Below are 19,259 nucleotides of genomic sequence, written 5' to 3' on the forward strand. Positions count from 1 at the left end.
TTTGGGGGGATGCAGGAATTAGGGATGGATGGGGGGGGGGGGAGAATTTCGTTTGGATTTCCAGGATTTCAGCCTCCACGGCTCTTATCCCGTCTGCGAGGGGTTTTTGTGGCATCCTTGGAGGGGAACTGTGGGTTTAACCGCGCCATTTCCTCCGAGTAAATAAAACTGTCTATTTATTGTGCGTGATTCCCGAGACCTCCCAAATCCCGCAGTGCTCACGAGGGCCCGAGCTGTGCCAGGATCTCTGACTGCCACTAAATAATTCACTGCCCGAAGCCCTGAACTTCATCTCAGCTCTGGGAGAACCTGGAGGGGTGCGGGGGGAACTCTGGGATTCTCCAAAAGTGCGAGAGCCGATCCAGCTGGGATCCAGCTTGGGAAGGGAATTCCCAGCGCCCTGCTGTGCTGGTGGGAGGTTGAGAGATGGAAGAGCAAAGGGCTGCGAGTGCTGGTTTGGAAACATTTGAACAGGCAGGAGGATGAGTCTGCGGGGGATGGGTGGAGTGGGATGCTCCAAGCCCTCCAGGGATGCTCCAAAACCTCCAAGGATGCTCCAACCTCTCCAGGGATGCTTCAACCTCTCCAGGGATGCTCCATCTCCTCCAGGGATGCTCCAAAACCTCCAGGGATGCTCCAAAACCTCCAGGGATGCTCCATCTCCTCCAAGGATGCTCCAAACCCTCCAGGGATGCTCCATCTTCTCCAGGGATGCTCCAACCCCTCCAAGGATGCTCCATCTCCTCCAAGGATGCTCCAAACCCTCCAGGGATGCTCCATCTCCTCCAAGGATGCTCCAAAACCTCCAGGGATGCTCCATCTCCTCCAAGGATGCTCCAACCCCTCCAAGGATGCTCCATCTCCTCCAAGGATGCTCCAAACCCTCCAGGGATGCTCCAAACCCTCCAGGGATTCTCCAACCCCTCCAGGGATGCTCCATCTTTTCCAGGAATGCTCCAAACCCTCCAAGGATGCTCCAAACTCTCCAGGGATGCTCCATCCGGTGTCGACTGGAAGGGTCACTCTCACTTCAGAATGCGCCCCACTCTGTGTTTGGGATGTGGTGTGGGATCCAGTTTGGGATGTAATTTGGGATGCAGTTTAGCAGGCAGTGACGTGGTTTGGGATGTGATTCGGTTGGGGATGCAGTGCAGGGTGCAGTTTGGGATGAGATGTGGATTGGGATGCGGGGCAGGATCTGGATTGGGATGCGGGGCAGGGGGTGGATTGGGATGCGGGGCAGGGGGTGGATTGGGATGCGGGGCAGGATCTGGATTGGGATGCGGGGCAGGGGGTGGATTGGGATGCGGGGCAGGATCTGGATTGGGATGCGGGGCAGGGGGTGGATTGGGATGCGGGGCAGGATCTGGATTGGGATGCGGGGCAGGATCTGGATTGGGATGCGGGGCAGGGGTGGATTGGGATGCGGGGCAGGATCTGGATTGGGATGCGGGGCAGGGGTGGATTGGGATGCGGGGCAGGATCTGGATTGGGATGCGGGGCAGGGGGTGGATTGGGATGCAGCTGGGACCCGGTGCGGGATCCTCACTCTCGGGATGCCCCAGGACTCTCCCCGCCCCCAGCAGGGTCCCGTACCCAAACCGGCGGATACCCGCACCCCACCCACCACCCCACCCCATCCTCTCCACCCCCGCCCCGCCCGGCGCTTTCCCCGCCCGCCCCGTCCCGCGGAGCCCCGGGGGCGGGGGCCAGGTACGCGGGGCGGGCCGGGCCGGCGGCGGGGGAGGGCCGGGCTGCGGCGGGCGGCAGCTAAAGGCAGGTGGCCCCGGGAGCGGCCCCGGGCTGGCTCGGGGGTCCCGCTGCGGCCGGGGCCATGCGGCGGGGAGCGGCCTGAGCGGGGCGGCCATGGCCGGGGCGGCGGCGGGCGGGGAGCGGCGGGCGGCGCTGACGGCGGTGCGGACCGAGGGCGCGGGGACCCCCGGCTCCGCCAGCGGGACCCCCGAGCCGCCGCCGCCGCCCCCTCCCCGCCGCCGGGGGCTGCTGGCGGGGCCGCGCCCCGGGGCCGCCCCCCGCCCCGCCGGGGCCCCGCGCTGCTGCCGCCGCCGCCTGCAGAACTGGCTGTACAACGTGCTGGAGCGGCCCCGCGGCTGGGCTTTCATCTACCACGTCTTCATGTGAGTACCGGGCACCGGCGGGAGGGACCCGCAGCCCCCCGGGGCGGGATAAGGGCTCCGGTGGTACCGGGAGAGCCGCGGGGCTCTCAGCGAGCCCGGCCGGGCTCCACCGGGAACTTTGTCCCGGTTCGGCGGGGGGGACGCGCCGGTGCCGCTCCTGCCGCCGGTGCCGGTGCCGGTGTCGGGATCAGCCGCCGGCGGGGAGCGAGTCCCGCAGACTCGGTGCGAGGAGCCGAGCGCGTCCCCGGGGATGGGACTCAGTCCCCGCGGTGGCCCCGAGCCCCTTCCCGATGGCACCGCAGGGACCCGCTCTGCCGCGGCCTCTGAGCGCGGGGGGACCCTCAAAGGCAGGGGAGCCCCGCGGGGTGACAGGTGTGGGTGGCACCGGGGACCCTCTGCTGTCCCGTACCTGTGCTGGGACAAGGCAGGAGTGCCACCCCAGAGCCGTGCCCGGCTGGGATGGGGACAGCGGGGCTGATCTTGTCCCTGCTGTACCCCGAGAGCTCCGGGGTGGGAGGGATGCTCCCGGAGCGCACCTGCTCCTTTCCCTGCTCCCTGTGCCTTCCGAAGCTCTCAGGTGCTGCTCCAGCTTCCCTCGCTGGATCTGAGCATCCCACGGCTCTTGGCGTGCGGCTCATCAGGGCTCAGAACAGCATCACCCCCCCAGGGGGGCTGTAACAACGACTTGGGGGGTCCCCAACACACCTGGAGGCTGCAGGGACAGAGGGGGTTGTACCAAGCCAGGAGCTGGTGGCACTGCTGGGGACACTGCTGGGACATCCCAGCCACAGCCGTGGGGCAGGACGGGTTTTCCCTCTTTGCCTGGCGTGTGCCAGCTGTGGGCACAGACCTTCTGGGGGGGGCAAGAGCCAAAATTTGGCCTCGTCGCCTGTGGCCTGGAGCGGTGCCGAGGGGCTGCGGCGTTTCTGGGGTGCGGGAGCCGGAGCTCGTTAAGAGGCAGGAAAATGGGTCTTGCCTAAGTTAGCACATCGAGCTGGCAGCAGGAATTTGTCACTGGATGAAAGGGCACCTGAGCTCCCCAGGGAGCCGGGACACGAGCCCAGGGCCCGTTTGGAGCCACACCTCCACAGGCTCCCACGGGCAGAATCCCTGCGTGGAAAATCCCACCTTGGGAAGAGTTTCTCCCGCAGGGAAAGGAGCCAAACCCCCCGCCAGGGGAGGAATCGGGATTTATGGCACAGGCACCCACGGGATGTGGAATCCATCTGGGATATCCATCCCTGAGCGAACTCCACCAGCTCTTCCTCACAATCTGAGCCGTTTTACCCCAAAAACAACACATGGGACAAGCGACCCCATTTGCAGACTCCCCCCCCAAGCCCCCCCAGTCACCCCAGCGTGCCTGGCCCGCAGCTCCTGGGTGCTGGGCTTTGTTCCACAAGATGTGCAGCCGCCGGCAGCAGCAGCCAAACGTCTCCAGCCTTTGCTGGGGAGGTTTTTTGTTCACTTGCTCGCTTAATTTTAGGGCTGAGGCAGCTGCAGGGCAGAGTCCTGCCAGGGACCCCCCGAATCCTGTGGGAAGACGCCGCAGTGGGTGCAAGGTGCAGACATCTGTTCTGTGAAGCTTCTCTCGTAATGTTGCTCATTTCTGGCTTCTTTCAAGTTTCTTGTTGGTTTTTTTTTCTCTCTCTCTCTCTCTCTCGCAGCAGATGGGAGCTGCGAAGCTGTTGCAGCGGCTCTGGAGTTGTCGGGGATGATTTGTGTGCCGCAATCTCTGGGTTTTAACAAAAGAGGAGGAAGGTGTTACCCCCTCCCCTTGCCCCCTCCCGGGCCAGGGGAGGGCACGGAGCCCCCGGCCCGGGCTCGGGGCGGTGCTGCTGACCAGGAGCGCTGCCCTGAGCCCCGGCTGCGCTGCCTCCCCCGAGCGGGCTGGCTCCGAGACAGGGCTGAAAAATGCGAAAATGGAAATACCCGCTGAGAAGTGACGCGCTTCTCTCCCCGAGCCGCGGAGCGGGGCCGAGCCCATCGCGTTTTATTGACCAACTTCAGCCTCTTTCTGTCGGGAATTGATCCCAAATCTTATCCCAGCTCCTGCTCCGGGCTCAGTGGTTTGGTGGCTGCATCATTTCTGCTGCCCCTCCATCCCCGATGGGAGGACTCGGAGCCACTTTTGGGGTCTGGTGGATGTCCCTAAACGCTCCGGGAAGAGGATGGTGAGGACACTGAGCCCGTGCAGATGAAAATCCGAGGTCCGAGGTCTCCCTCAGCCCCTCCAGCCCCACGCCGGCCTCACCAACCGCGCCTCGCCCGCTTGGAATGAGAATTCCCAGCCCTGGAGCTTAGGGAGCAAATCCCAGAGCATTAAGCCAGAGGTTTTAGAGCCAGGAGGCAAAATGAGAACTTCCTTTTCCCAATCTCCTCCTCGTTAGCCGGCGGGAAGGCTCTTCCCTGCTGCCGGCAAAGCTGCTGCGGGCTTGGCACGGGCTTGGCACGGGTTTGGCACGGGCACAGCTGCGTGTCCCGAGGGCAGGGCTGCCCTGACTAGCGGCTCCTGCATCCCGGAGCTTCTCCACGCGCTTTTCCAGGTGTCCAATTCCAGTTATTCCCACTCTGGTTGGTCCCTGCCCGCCCCCCGCATCCCCAGCGGTGCCGATGGTTATGAAACGGCTGCTGGGTGCGCCGTGAGCTCAGCTCAGCACTTTTGCTGCTCCTGGAGGAACGTTTCCATCCAGAACAGTTTAACCTGGAGCAAATTAGGGAAGACTGAGCCAGCAGCACCAGAACAGCCGCAATTCCCCGCCTGGAGCAGCGTGCCCCGTGCCAGGCCGAGCTCCCGGCCTCTGCTGCTGGGGAAGAAATGTGGGAAGGAAATTTCCCCGAGGCAGGGAGGGGACTCGAGCATTGTCCCTGTATTTGGTGTCGTTGTGGGGACAAAGGGGTGGCAGCTCCCGGCAGAGTCTCAGGGCAATCCTGGCTCAGGATTGGCCTCCAGTGGGAAATCCCGGCCGCCTTGGGGCGCTGGCAGTGGGATGTGTCCCCATCCAGCCGGGGCCCGGGGGTGACAGCTCAGCATCCCTGTGCCTGGCTCCTGTCACCCCCGCCACTCCCCTGCCTCGTCACAGCCCTCCAGCGCTGCTTGGGGAGCCAGAAAACATTTCCCTGCCATGCTGGCACTGCCAGCTCTTGCCAACACCCCCAGGGCAACTCCCAGGCCTGGAGCCCTGGATGGGTTGCAGGAAAATCCCTCCATCCCTGCTCAGCGCTGACTCCACCGCTGGCTTGGAAAAACCTCCTGAATTTAACTCTTAAACTCAACTCCCAACTCTCCCACCTCTTTGAATTCAGCTCCTTGAAGGTTTTTAACTCGCTGCCAGCGGTGTGTCCCCCAGCTGGGGAGGGGGCATGGCCACCACAGAGGCACCGGCCGTGCCCTTCGAGCCGGGCTGTGCCCCCAGGGCTGAAACGGGAGCTGCTCCAGGGGCAGCGCCAGCGGCAGGAGAAGCCGGCGCAGCACTTTCCCCTGCCCGATGTGGTGTCACCAGGGCATAAAATTAAGCGACTTCGGCGCAACATGAAACGGTGCATTGATTTTTCCTTCTGGTTTTTTTGTTTTGTTTTGCTTTTTTTCCCTTTTCCCCTCTTTCTGCTCCTGCAGGACCACCCACCAGTTTGGGTGCCCCAGTGGTGCAGGGAGAGTTTTTGGTTGTTTGTCCTCCCCGGCAGCGATCCCAAACATCCCCTCCACTGTTTGATAGTCGCAGATTTGGGGCGACTTCTCGGGGTCACCCTGTGCCCCAAATGTCCCCATCCCAAGGTGCTGGAGGAAGGTGACAGCCCCGATCTCTCTGCTGGGGTGCCTCGGCAAACTCTCCAGTTCTTTCCCCCCCCCTTCAGCCCGTTCCTTGCCAGATGATCCAAGAGCAAAACTATCCCGGCTGCTCCGTGTGAGCGCCTTGGCAGCGGCCGCGGGAGCCTTGTGACCGCGCTCCCCGCGGGCACGGCGCGCCCGGGGGGTGCCACGGGGGTGCCACCGGCAACATTTGCCCCCCAAAACGTGAAGTTTTGGGGGCCGCGTGCTCTGTGGGATGTCACTGGATGTCACCCTGCCATGGGATGCGGGAGAGGCGCCGCATCCCAGCTTTGCTCCCATCCTTCCTCAGGCTGCTGGAGCATCCCGTGCTGAGGCTGGGGGGCTCCGGGAGCAGCCCCCTCCTTTCTGCCGGGTCAGGGCCGGGCTCTGAGCGTGTGCCGGTGCCTCTATCGGCTCCTGGCTCCGGCTGCGCTTTCCCTGCCCGTGGGGAAACACTCGGAGCTTTTCTGCTTCTCTTCTGGGCGGCGTGGGACGCTCCGTGCCATGGTTACGGGTGCAAACAGCCCCGCTACAGCCGGTTATTTATATCCCCTGCTCCAGCTCTCCTGAAGGGCTGCGGGGCCGAGGGCCGGGGATTTATGGGACACGCTGTTTATACAGCTGCAGACGGAGCCCAACCTGGCGGCGTGGGGAGCCCGGGGGGTGAAACACCATCGCCATCCCCGCTGGAGCCGCGCTCAGGCAGTTTTGGTCCAAATCGCAACTTTCCAGCGGTGGCACAGCTGGATTGTGCGGCCCGGGCGCTGTGATGCCGGCTGGGAAGGGATCCGTGCATTCCCAGAGCCTGTTTGGTTCGCTCATCCCACGGCTGAGCTGTTTATCCTGCGGCGTGTGGTGTTTTCCTTCCGCTGAGTTACCGCTGGCACCGCCCCTGCACCGGGACAGGGACAGCCCTGCCAGGGTCGGGGTCACACCCGTGCCAGTCCCGGGGTTCAGGAAAAGCGGGACCGGGACAGGTCTGCCAGTGCCACCCCAGTGCCAGTTCCGGGGTTCGGGAAAAGCAGAACCGGGACAGCCCTTCCAGTGCCACCCCCGTGCCAATCTCGGGGTTCGGGTAAAACGGGACCTGGACAACCAGGACAGTGCCGGGGTCACCCCAGTGCCAATCCCGGGGTTCGAGGAAAGCAGAACCGGGACAGTGCCCGAGCCACCCCCATGCCAGTTCTGGGGGTTCGGGAAAAGCAGAACCGGGACAGGTCTGCCAGTGCCACCCCAGTGCCAGTCCCGGGGTGCGGGAAAAACGGGACAGGGACAGTGCCAGTGTCACCCAGTGCCAACCACGAGGGTTCGGGAAAAACGGGACCGGGACAGGTCTGCCAGTGTCACCCCCGTGCCAATCCCGGGATTCGGGGAAAGCAGAACCGGGACAGCCCTGCCAGTGTCACCCCCGTGCCAGCCCCGGGGGCTGGGGACAGTTCCTGGGAGATCTGGGCTGTTCCATCCCCATCCTGCCCCACGAGTTCCGAGGATCCCGGTCCCTCAGCTCGTCCCAGGCTGGTTTTGGGGTGCAGCCTCTTTGCCCAGGGATGTTTGGGGGGCACTAGGAGCCAACTGGTGCCCGCCTGCCCATGCAGGGATGGATGGATCCAGACTTGGCCCTGCTTCCCCTGAGCTCAGCAGCTTTCCCGGCTCACCTGTTCCTCGGCCGGCTCGGGCGGCAGCAGATGGCAAAGCCCACCCTAATGAAGATTAATTGTGGAGATTTCGCCTTCCCCGCCGAGTTTTTATTATTGTTTTGGGGAGGTTTCATTACTGCTGGGGCCGAGCTCTGCTCCTGCTGGGTCCTTGCAGTGAAATGTGCTGGAAAAGGGGGGGGGACCCCTCTGGGACGGGGCTGGAAATGGGAATTTTATTCGGGAGACTTGAAGCACCAGCTCAGCCTCTGCTCCCTCCATCCCTCGGCTCCTGGAGCAGGGCGGTGAGGAAGCCCTGAAGCTCCTGTCCCACTCTCTCTGCCCCCTCCCCATTTCCCTGCCAGCGTTCCTCGCTTTTTCACCTCCTCTTGCTGGGTGGGAAGAGCAGCGAATTGGGATGGGAGCCTGGCGCTGCGGCTCCCCAGGGGTGTTTGATGGTAGAAAACCCCTCTGGGTGCTTGGTAGAGCGGCTGAGAGCAGAATTCCTGCCCGGGAGGAATGGAGGGATGCCGGTTCCTGGCTCCCCTCGCTGCCTGCAGGCATCTGACCCTTCCCTAAGCCGCTTAAGCGCTGCCGGCAGCCGCGACGAGGCGTTTGCCCAGAGCTTTACAAGTTAATTCCTAGCAGGTGATGTGTTCCCAGAAAGTTCCTTTCCCCTTGGAGCCTCTCATGCCTGTATCCTTCCCCAAATCCTAGGGGATGCCGGCTGGGAGGTTTCCCCACCCCGCAGGGAGGGCAGGTTTCCATCACGGTGGGTGATTCCAAAGTCAGGGCCACCCACAGCAGGTCCCCAGGCTCTGGGGACCCCCTCCCTGCTCTCTGGATGAGGCGAGGGGCACAAATCTTTGCTGGCTGCGAGATTTCTGCCTTCTCCTCTGCTTTGTGCTCCGCTGCCCGTGTAATTGCCTGCTAAATCCTGCTTGGATAATCTTTTATTGCTGCTGATGCACAAAGCTCCCAGCTCTGCCCTGGGCCGTGTTTTGCTCCTCAGCCCGTGCCGCGGGGGTGCCGCTGTTCCCACTGGGGGTTAATTCCAGAACTGCTGCGCCTGAGGAAAAAACCCCAATTAATAATTCAGAGGGAGAAGGAGCCGGCTCCAACCTTCTGCCTTGCGGGCGGGGAGTGCCCGGCAGAGCCGCGTCCTCTGCGGCGAGGGCAGGGTGGTGGCACGGCTGTGACACCCTGTGACACCCTGTGACACCCTGTGACACCCTGTGACACCCCTGGCCCCTTTCTGCCTCCAGATCTCCCCCCTCCACCTCTGCACCCAGCCCTTCTCCCATTCCCAGGGATGTTTTGCTGCAGCGTTTTGAGGGGAAGGGGACCCCGCTGTCCCCTTTAGGCTGTGCCACCCTCCCCCCGGGGTTTGACCCCACACGGGGCTGTGGGGTCAGTGGGGAGGGGTCCTGGATGGTCCCACTGAGGGACAGAGCATCGATTCCTCTCTGCTGTGTCCCACGGCTGCTGGGACAGTCGGGACAGCTGGGACAGGTTTCACCCCTCCCATGGCCCGAGCAGCTGCTTCTGCCCCAAAATTCCACATCAACGACACAAAGAGATGGGGACGTGTCCCCGAGCGGCCGCTGAGCTCCCCCACACCCCCCGGATCACCCCTGATGGCCCCTGGGCATTGTCACCATGTGCTGGGGGCAGATTGGTGCCACCAGCTCGAGGACAAGGTGCCGGTGCCACCAGGGCTCAGCCGGGCCGTGCCGGTGCCACCCAGCGCTGTGTGCCCGGAGCCCCCGGTGCCACCACGGACCCGCGGTGACATCAGGGAGGGCGAGTGGCCCTTTGCTCGCCGTCACGTGGGCCGGTGGCACGAGCCCTCCGCTTTCCTTTTTTAGAATCGCTGGATCAGGGGAAAAAAAAATGTATTTTTGGAGGTTTCATTTGCTTCAGCTACAGAGTCGACTTTCTTTTTTTATATATTCTTTTTTTCTTCTTTTTTTTTCTTTTCTTTTTTTTTTTTTTTAATTTTATTTTATTCCTCTCCTTGTTTTAAGTGGGCCAAAGCCCCTCGTGCCTGAGCGCAGCGCTCGGGGAGGAGCGGCCTCACAGCAGTTCCTGGAGACTTTTTCCCTGAGTTGTCACTTCCCAGCTGCTGCTGGCAGGTCCTCACGGTGTCAGGGATGCTGGGGACAGTTTGGAGGAGTTCTGGTCCCCTTCCTGCAGCACCAGAACCCCCCACAGTGCTGGACTCCCCTGCCTTTAATGAAGAAGCTGCAGGGCTGCGGCAGAGCTGGCACCGCGCCCCACGGCGGCTCCTGGGCTCCCCAAAGGCTCCATGCCACCATCTAGGGGCAAAACGTGTCCCCAGCGGCTCTGTGGGGGTCCTGACTGGGGGTTCAGGCTGCGGGCTGGGGTCCCCTGACTGTCCGTGTGTCCCCACTGACACTTTGTCCTTCCAGATTCCTCCTCGTCTTCAGCTGCCTGGTGCTGTCCGTGTTCTCCACCATCCAGGAGCACCAGAAACTGGCCAACCAGTGCCTCTTCATCCTGGTGAGCGACGCAGGAGCACGGCTGGCTCTCGGATTTCCTCTCCCCGCTTTTTATCCTCAAAGAATCACGGGCAGAACCGCTGTCACCATGTCACCAGCCGGGATGTCGCTGTCCATCCGATGGCGCTCTGGGGTGGCCCAGCCCACCATTGTCCCTCGGTGCCGCGGGGAGAAGCAGCAACCGCTGGAAAAGGCAGGGCAGCAGGGGCTAAAAAAGGCAACTTTCCCCCAAACTGTCAGAAAGAGCTGACGCAGGGACTTCTCCCGAGTGATGGAGACTAAATTGGGAAGGTCCTTGTGACTTTTCCTGCGAGTAAGCAGAACGGGGGCTTGTTTGTGAGAGAGAGAGAGAGAGGAGGACAATGCTGACGGCGGAGGAAAAGGACCCAGCTCGGGGCGAGGAGCAGAGCAGCGATTCCCAGCCCGCCCCGACGGCTCCGTCTCACCGCCCTGATCCCCCGGGGGTGGCTCTGGCTTTAGGGGGGGACACCACTCGCTGCGCTCTGCCAAGTTTCATTTTTCCCCTTCACATCTCAGCCTCTCCACTCTCCCTACCCCTCTTTTTTCCCCCCTTGGGCAGGAATTCGTGATGATCGTGGTGTTCGGCATGGAGTACATCATCCGCGTGTGGGCCGCCGGCTGCTGCTGCCGCTACCGCGGCTGGCGCGGCCGCTTTCGCTTCGCCAGGAAACCTTTCTGCGTGATAGGTACGGGGCACGGCGGGATTTGGGGTCACCCCAGCACCCCCTCAATCCCAGAGGGAGTCGGGATGGTTCGTTCGACCCCAGTGTGCAAAAGACAAAAAGCAGGAGACTCAGGTTTTATTCAGCAGAAAGCAGCAATGCGGTTTATTGGGTGAAAACAATTCAGTTTTGCGATAGAAGAGAGAGAAGGAGATAAAGGAAATGAAGTAAAAAAGAGGGAGAGAGAGAGAAGGGATGGGATGTAGCTACCAACAGAAGGGACATATTGTCATCCGACAATAGACATGTCTTCAATCCCTTGGGGAGAAAGAAATCTCAGAGTCTCTTTAGGAAAGTCACTTTTTATAGTCCTTTTCCAAAGTGAGTGGCCTCTGGCCCAAAGGTGGGGAGGTTTATGGACTGTTGTATGGGGAGATCATGCAAACAGCCCTGGGCCAGCACCGGGCACAGCTACAGACAGTCCTGGGTCAGCATCCACCTGGGTCAGGTCAGAACTCAGGTCAGAGCGGGCGGTGGGTCCCGGCTCCCAGTCTCTGATGATGGAGGCAAATCAGAGAAACTTCAGACCGACTCTTCCCCACCCCGAGCCTCTCTGTTCCCCCAGATTTCATCGTCTTCATCGCCTCGGTGGCCGTCATCGCCGCGGGCACGCAGGGCAACATCTTCGCCACGTCGGCGCTGCGCAGCATGCGCTTCCTGCAGATCCTGCGCATGGTGCGCATGGACCGCCGCGGCGGCACCTGGAAGCTGCTGGGCTCCGTGGTCTACGCCCACAGCAAGGTGAGAAAAAAAACATCCGGGTGAGAAAAAAAAAAGCATCGAGGTACATCCCTGAGCGCGTCTGAGCCGCCGTGCCCCGCAGGAGCTCATCACCGCCTGGTACATCGGATTCCTGGTGCTCATCTTCGCCTCCTTCCTCGTCTACTTGGCCGAGAAGGATGCCAACGTCCAGTTCGCCACCTACGCCGATTCTCTCTGGTGGGGCACGGTAAGCTCGGCCCCCCCGCGGCCCCCCGGCCCCGGGAGGGGAGCAGGAGGGTGGGACGGGGCCGTGGTGGGGGGAGCGCCCTGCAGGTCCCCCGCTGCTGTGTCCCCGGGCAGGTGACCCTGACCACCATCGGCTACGGGGACAAGGCGCCGCAGACGTGGCTGGGCAGGATGCTGGCGGCCGGATTCGCCCTGCTCGGCATCTCCTTCTTCGCCCTGCCCGCCGTGAGTAGCGCCGGGAGAGGGCAAAAATCGGGGGGAAAGAGGCAGAGATGCCTCTGTATGGGGTGTGCCCGCACTCACTCTGTCCCCTCCCGTCCCCAGGGGATCCTGGGATCCGGCTTCGCCCTCAAAGTGCAGGAGCAGCATCGGCAGAAGCACTTCGAGAAGAGGCGGACTCCGGCGGCCAACCTGATCCAGGTAGGGCAGGGCTGGCGTATCCCGCCCCACCTTTCCCAGGGAGTTCCCAGGAATGCTCTGCTGTCCTCTCATCGGCAAAACCCGTGAGCTTTGAGGTGTAGGGTCAGTGGGGAGGGTCCTGGATGGTCCCACTGAGGGACAGAGCATCGACTCCTCTCTGCATCCCCTGTGAGCGTCCCTGCCCTCCTGCCCTGCTCTGGCCGTGGGACAAATTCATCTTTCTGTCCCATCCTTAATTTTTCCAAAGGCGACGCTTTTGATGCAGGTAGGGCAGGGCTGGCGTGTCCCGCCCCACCTTTCCCAGGGAATTCCCAGGGAATTTCTGCTGTCCCCTCATCAGCAAAGCACCCAAACTCCCGGCCCCACATCCAGCACCGAAATCCTTCGGGATGGTCGCCGCCGCCTGTGGGGGCCAGGATGGATGGAGGGGTCGGGAGGGCGGATTCTCCCATCCCGGTGGATCCCGATTCCCGGGAATCTCGCTCCCTGCAGGCTGCCTGGCGCCTGTACTCCACGGATGCCAGCCGAGCGTACCTGTCGGCCACGTGGTGTTACTACGACAGCCTCCTGCCCGCCTTCAGGTAGGGGAGGGGGTGAGGGCTGGGGGGGCTCCCGGGGGGGATGAACAGCCTGGGCAACCACCAGGGACCTTGTGGAACCCCCGGGGGCTCGGTGGGGTCGAGCAGCAGCGACACCTTCCCAGGATGGGAGTGTGCTGAAGGAGCCTCCTTCATCCTCATCATCCTCACAGCGCCCATCCCACCCCATCCCATCCCCTCTCACCCCATCCAGAGCGTTCCTGCAGCACCACAGGGAACGGGATGGTGCCTCGGGGACCCCACGGCTGTGGTGGGGACAGGAGCTGGTTCCAGTGTGGACCCAGCTGGACACGGGGGGATCCAGTGGGAGCTCCATGTCCCGTTCCTGCAGCATTCCCTGGGATTTTGCCACTCAAAGGCTCCCCAAAGGTTTTCCAGATCTCTCTTGCAGATCCTGCGGTTTTTACACATCCCTGTGAGCATCTCTGCCCTCCTGCCCTGCTCTGGCCGTGTGACAAATTCATCCTTCTGTCCCATCCTTAATTTTCCGAAGGCGGGGCTTTTGACAGCCACATCCCCGAGTCCCAACTTCCCGAGCATCACCCCGGATCCTGGGAATCACCGAGGGCCCTGCTGCCCTCGCAGTGGAATTCACACCGAGTCAGATTCCATCCCTGCTGGATCTGAGTTTTCCCCTTCCGGCTGCTCCAGCAGCGCCCAGGATCTGATGGTGACAGGTCCCCATGTCCCCATCCCATCTTTGTCCTTGCCTGATCCATCCCTCTCAGATTCCTCCTGTGGAATCCTGTCCTAGGACCCTTCCCCAGCCCGATCTGCCTCAATTAACAAACCGTCTTTTGAACAAAAATGCTGATTTTTTTTTATTTTGTTTTGTTTTGTTTCGCTTTGGTTTTGCTGTGGTTCGTGCTGAAGAGGACCTGGCGCTGCTCAGCCGGTTTTGTTTGCTTCGGAAATTTTAATTTCTCCCCGTTTTTATTTCACCCCGACCTCAGAGAGCTGGTCCTTATATTTGAGCATTTGCACCGGGTTCGCAACGGAGGATTTAGGAATTCAGAGGTGAAAAAATGGCCTGACAGAGCCCCACCGCCCTATCACTCCTTCACCCTTGCCCAGAAAAGCTTCAGCCTGGCCGTGTGTTCAGGGGAAAGGTAGGAGGGGGCAGCCCCCGCGTTCTCCCTCCTCTCTGCTCTGTCTCCTCTGTGTCCTCCTGCGATGTCACTGTCACTGCCAGGCCACGCCCGAGGTGCCACCTCCCCAAACCAGCCCTGCTCCCCACTCGGGCATCCCTGCTGCTCCTGTGCTGCTCTGTTCCTGCTCCAGGAGGGGCAGATTTGATCCAGAGGGACACTCTGGGCTCTTGTACCTTCGTGAGGTCGCGTTTTACGTGGCCCTGAGCCCGGGATGTGGCACAGGGTAACCGAGTGTCCCTTGGCACGGGCAGTGGTGCCATCCCGGCGGGATGGAGCAAATCCCAGAGCCTGGGGCCGGGAAGGTGCTCATGAGGAGAGGAGAGAGGGTTTGAGGCTGCCCTGCTGCTGGTGGCAGCTGCTCTGCACCGTGTCCCTTGTCCCCTCTGCCTGAAGAGTGCCACCAACCCTGGCCACCCCGCCAGGACAACGGGCCAGCACCAGGGTTAGGTGGGGAGAGGCCTCGTGCCTCAGTTTCCCCCGCAGGGCTGAGGTGTGGGGCTGAACTCCCCCAGGTGAGTTCGGGGCTTGGGGGGCTCCTCCCTGGGCTCGGCAGGGGAAGGACCGAACCCCCCTCGGGGGCCTGAGCCCGCCCATCTCCCCCGCGAGCATCACCTCTCATAACATCTCATCTTCTCTCTCTCCTCCCCTCTCCCTCTCACCCTCCTCCTCCTCTCCATCCCTCCACCCTCCCCCCAAACCCGCCGTGCCCCCTTTTCCCCCCCCAAGCTGGAATGAGGAGGACGCGCAGCCCCACAAGTGTTTACGCCTCAGGTAACGCTCGCCCCCGCCCGCGGGGAGCCCCCCACCACAACCCTGGTGGGGTTTGCGGGGCCACCATGGTCCCTGCGCTCGGGGACTGTCCCCAAATCCTTCCGGCAGAGCCGAGGAACCTCACAGGCGTTCATGCAGGACCTACACAAACCTCCTGCGCTCCCGGCGGCGGCGGGGCTGTCGCACCCCCGGTGGCGCTGCGGGGCACGGGGACGCGGTGGCTCCGCTCCCTGCCGGCCCCGGCTGATTCTCTTTTCTCCTGTGTCTCTGCCCTGCCCCTCCAGCCCCATCTTTAGTGGTAAGAGGAGGCTCTTGCAGACGTGGGGCACGTGGAGACGGAGGTACCGTGTCCTGCCCCTCCCGCCGGAGAGCGGCACCGGCAACCTCGGGATGCATGGATGCACTCCCTGCCCGGTGCCTGCAGCATGGACGGGGCTGGGGGCTGAGGACGGGGGCTGGAGGCTGAAATGGGGGTCCCTCCGAGGGACAGGGAGGTTGTGCATGGCCTGGACTGAGCTGCCTGTCCCCACTGTCCCCTACTGCCTCAGTTTCCCCATTGCAAGGTGGATGAACTCGGGCTGCTGGCAACAATGTCCGGTACTTGAATAAATCCCATAAATCCCATCCCGCCGGTGTGCCGCAGCCTGATTCCCGGGACACAGCCCTTCCCACCCTCTGGCACGGCCGCTGGATGTCTGGGACGTGTGGCAACTCTCCCTGCCAGCAGGGGGAAGGGCTGGGAGCCCCGAACCCCTCCCGAACCCTGCTCGAATCCTTCCCGAACCCCTCCCGAACCCTGCCCGGACTCTGCTCGAACCCTGCTCAAACCCTGCCCGAATTCTTTCCGGACCCTGCTCAAATCCTGCCCGAACCCTGCCCGAACCCTGCCCGAATCCTGCCCCTATCTCTGCCTTGTTCTGCCTGAGGAAATCCAGGAATGTCCCCCAACTCCTGGGTTTTGTGGAGCCTGTCCTGCAGCGGGTGTGGGATTCACTCCGTGTCCTCCTCCTGTGTGTCCCCTTGAGCTGTTTTTGGGGTCTCTCATCATGGAAAATACGGGGGGTTTGTGTAGGTCCTGCATAAACAATGCCTGGTGTTTCCCTTCAACCCAAAATCGCAGCTGGGTTTGGGAGCAGAACTCGAGTTAGGGCAGGAGCAGAGCCTGGATGGAGGAGGATGAAGTAGGGTTGGGAATATCCCGTGCAGGGATGGAGCAGGAGCCGAGCTCTGCTCAGCTCAGAGGTGGCTCTGCCGCGTGTCCTCTGCTGCCACACCCCTCTGTCCCCTCTCCCCTTGCCTGTCACCTCCTTTCTCTGCTCTTGGGACCAACAAAAGGGGTTTAAAGGAGCAGCCACAGAGCCGCCCCTGCAGGAACCGCCTGCTGCTGGCCTGGCTCGTGCCATCACCTGCGGGGGGCTCTTTGTGAGCTCAGCCACCCCCCTTCACCCCAGGGACCACCCTGTCCTTGTCCCCACGCCCCTGACACCTCCCTCCCGCTGTCCCCAACGCAGCAACAAGATGGGCATCAAGGAGCGGATCCGGCTGAGCAGCTCCCAGCGCCAGGGCAGCCGCGGGCGGCAGCAGCACCTGGGGCCGCCCCTGCATCGCTCCCCCAGCACCGAGGACGTGGCCGAGGCCTCCAGCCCCACCAAGGTGCAGAAAAGTTGGAGTTTCAACGATCGCACCCGGTTCCGAGCATCCCTGAGGCTCAAACCGCGGCTCCCGGCTGAGGGTGAGCCCCTGGGTGAGGGGTCTGGGGGACACCGGGGGGCTGCAGGGTTGGGGACAATCCTCGGGTGTGCCATCCACCCGTTCTCGGCACCCACAGCCGATTGCCCGCCGGAGGACAGTGGCGAGGAGAGGAGCTCCCCCTGCGACCTGACCTTCGAGGACATCATGCCGGCGGTGAAGACCCTCATCCGGGCTGTCAGGTGAGGCTGTCCCCTCCCGTGTCCCCCATTGTGCACAGAATCCCCTCGGGCATCCGGTTCCTGCCTCCAGCCCGGCTGTTTCTGCAGGATTCTGAAATTCCTGGTGGCCAAGAGGAAGTTCAAGGAGACTTTGCGTCCCTACGACGTCAAGGATGTCATCGAGCAGTACTCGGCCGGACACCTGGACATGCTGGGCAGGATCAAGAGCCTGCAGACGCGGTGAGGTGCCCTGCAGGTGACCATGACATTCCTAGAGCTCCATCCCGAGCCCTCGGGAGTGATGGATGGGCTCTGCCCCTTCCCTCCCTGCAGCGTGGACCAGATCGTGGGCAGGGATCGGGCTCTCCCCGCGGACAGGAAGGTTCGGGAGAAAGGGGAGAAGCCGGCGCTGGAGGGGGAGCTGGTGGACGAGCTCAGCATGATGGGGCGTGTGGTCAAAGTGGAGCGGCAGGTGAGGAGGGGACACGGCGGGAATGTCACCGTCCCTTTGGAGGGCGAGCCGAGCCCCCCGCGACCCCTCCCACGGAGTTAAACCCGGCTCAGCCCCCTCCGCGACCCCTCCCGTGGGGTTAGACCCGGCTCAGCCCCCTCCGCGACCCCTCCCGCGGGGTTAGACCCGGCTCAGCCCCCTCCGCGACCCCTCCCGTGGGGTCAGACCCGGCTCAGCCCCCTCCGCGACCCCTCCCGTGGGGTCAGACCCGGCTCAACCCCCCCCCGCGCCCCTCGCAGGTACAATCCATCGAGCACAAGCTGGACCTGCTGCTCGGCCTCTACTCGCAGTGCCTCCGCAAGGGCTCCACGAACTCCTTCAGCCTGGCCGCGCTGCGGCCGCCGCCCGGCGAGCCCGACATCACCTCCGACTACCAGAGCCCCGCGGAGCATGAGGACATCTCCGCCTCCGCACAGACCCTCAGCATCTCCCGGTCGGCCAGCGCCAACATGGACTGAGCAAAGGGCAGCGGGATGGACCCTGCGCGGCGGGATGGGGCGCTGGGGCAGCGTGGCGTTGTCCCCTCGCTGTCACTCGCTGTCACTCGCTGTGTTACTTGAACCGAGTCTTCCTTCGCGGGGACACGGCTGCAGCGGGGTGCCTGTGGCACTGTGGCATGGCCTGGGATGTTCCTGGGATGTTCCTGGGGTGCTCCTGGGATCTGGGATGCTCCTGAGGTGTTTCTGGGATCTTGGATGCTCCTGGGATGCTCCTGGGACAACTGGGATGGTCCTGGGATGTTCCTGGGGTGCTCCTGGGATCTGGGATGCTCCTGGGGTGTCTCTGGGATCTTGGATACTCTGGGATGCTCCTGGAACGCTCCTGGGACACCCGGGATGTTCCTGGGGTGTTTCTGGGATGTTCCTGGGATATTCCTGAGGTGCTCCTGAGATGTTTCTGGGGAGCTCCTGGGATGTTCCTGGGATGCTCCTGGCATGATCTTGGCTTCCTGCGGGATGACACCCCCCCAGCTCCGGGGTCCAGCTATAGTGGGGATGCTCCGGGCTGGCCCCATCCCCTGGGGTTTGGTTTGAACCCCAGCCCCTCAGGACAGGTCCTGCCTGGTCCCCCAGAGCTGAGCCGAGGCCACCACCAGCTATGCAAGGTCCCATCTCCCTCCTGCTGTCAGTGCAGGGGTGTGGGGGCACGACCCAGGGTGGTTTTACCCGTGTCATTTGTGGTCCCCAGTGGGGGGAGCAGGGGACTGTCGCCCCTCACCAGGCTGCACCTCTCCAGAAGCACAGCAGAGCCTCCTGCCTGCCCGTGCATGCTCCCAGGGCAATATATATATAGAAGATATATATATATATATATATTTATGCAATAATGTCTTAATATGCAAATACCCCTGGGAAGAGCAACCCGAGGGGACATTGGCAATAAGGACCCCCCTGCCAGCTCCCAGGGCTGGGCTGTGCTGCCCAGGGGGAAAATCTGCACCGAGGGTGGCCCTGGGGACAGGAAGCTGAGCAGGGACTGTCCCCAAGGAGTGTCCGTCCCCCCGCGTCCCTGCCCCTCCCTCCCGGCCGGTCCCGCGGTGCTCAGTTTGTCCCTGCCCGTGTCCCTGTCCCCTCTGTGGTCCGGGCAGCACGGGCCGGGCCTGGATGGGGGGGTTTGCCTGGTGGGGACAGGGCGGTGTCCTTGCATGTCACCTACAGCAGATCCACGCTGCCACAACCCCCGCGCTGCCCCTCGCAGTCCCGGCGCTGGTTCCCAGTCCAGCAACACTGGGGTCGTGCCAAAGTGCCAGGCTGGGGCTCTGGAGCTGCAGCCGGGGCTCCGGAGGGGCTCGGCCGTGACCCCACAGTGCCGGGATCTGTCCTCGCTGCCAGCACCGCCCATCTCTGGGTTCGGGCCGTGCCATTCGCACCCCCTTTTCCCGTGCCTCTGCTCCGGGCAGAGCGGGGACCCCCGACCCTGCTCGTCTCCTCGCCCCCTTAGTGCATGTGGCCAGCGCGGGCCGTGCCAGAGCTGCTTGAACCCCCCCGGTCCCCTCCCCTCGCCCCGGGGGTGCGACACGAGGGGACAGCGCTGGGTGGGTGGCCGTGGGGCGAGGTGCATGTGACAGCTTTGCCCGCAGCCGCACGCAGGAATTAACCCTTAG

At 63.0% G+C, this 19,259-nt stretch overlaps 1 protein-coding gene across 4 annotated transcripts; it reads left to right on the forward strand.

Moving 5' to 3' along the window:
- The first annotated feature begins 1,760 nt into the window (after positions 1-1,760).
- KCNQ4 (potassium voltage-gated channel subfamily Q member 4) lies at positions 1,761-18,556 on the forward strand. Of its 4 annotated transcripts, none has more exons than XM_079325544.1 (16): positions 1,761-2,135; positions 10,013-10,103; positions 10,683-10,809; positions 11,411-11,586; positions 11,669-11,794; positions 11,881-12,018; positions 12,118-12,213; positions 12,706-12,794; positions 13,766-13,921; positions 14,690-14,734; positions 16,246-16,466; positions 16,563-16,665; positions 16,753-16,884; positions 16,978-17,116; positions 17,395-17,783; positions 18,061-18,556. In XM_079325544.1, exons 1-15 carry the CDS (start codon positions 1,867-1,869, stop codon positions 17,611-17,613), a joined length of 2,127 nt encoding a protein of 708 aa, XP_079181670.1. In that variant the 5' UTR covers positions 1,761-1,866; the 3' UTR covers positions 17,614-17,783; positions 18,061-18,556. The 4 variants fall into 4 exon arrangements, with proteins under 4 accessions (XP_079181670.1, XP_079181671.1, XP_079181672.1 ...); XM_079325545.1 differs by having other exon boundaries at positions 11,908-12,018; XM_079325546.1 differs by lacking the exon at positions 14,690-14,734.
- Positions 18,557-19,259: the final 703 nt, after the last annotated feature.

Source organism: Erithacus rubecula (assembly GCF_903797595.1).
Source record: "Erithacus rubecula genome assembly, chromosome: 23".
Lineage (NCBI taxonomy): Eukaryota > Metazoa > Chordata > Aves > Passeriformes > Muscicapidae > Erithacus > Erithacus rubecula.

Bases quoted from the DNA above. Each gene is read 5' to 3' on its own strand.
- KCNQ4 (XM_079325544.1), top strand. From the start codon at position 1,867: ATGGCCGGGGCGGCGGCGGGCGGGGAGCGGCGGGCGGCGCTGACGGCG. The intron at 2,136-10,012 runs GTGAGTACCGGG...TTGTCCTTCCAG, and splicing joins TTCATCTACCACGTCTTCAT to ATTCCTCCTCGTCTTCAGCT. The intron at 10,104-10,682 runs GTGAGCGACGCA...CCCCTTGGGCAG, and splicing joins ACCAGTGCCTCTTCATCCTG to GAATTCGTGATGATCGTGGT.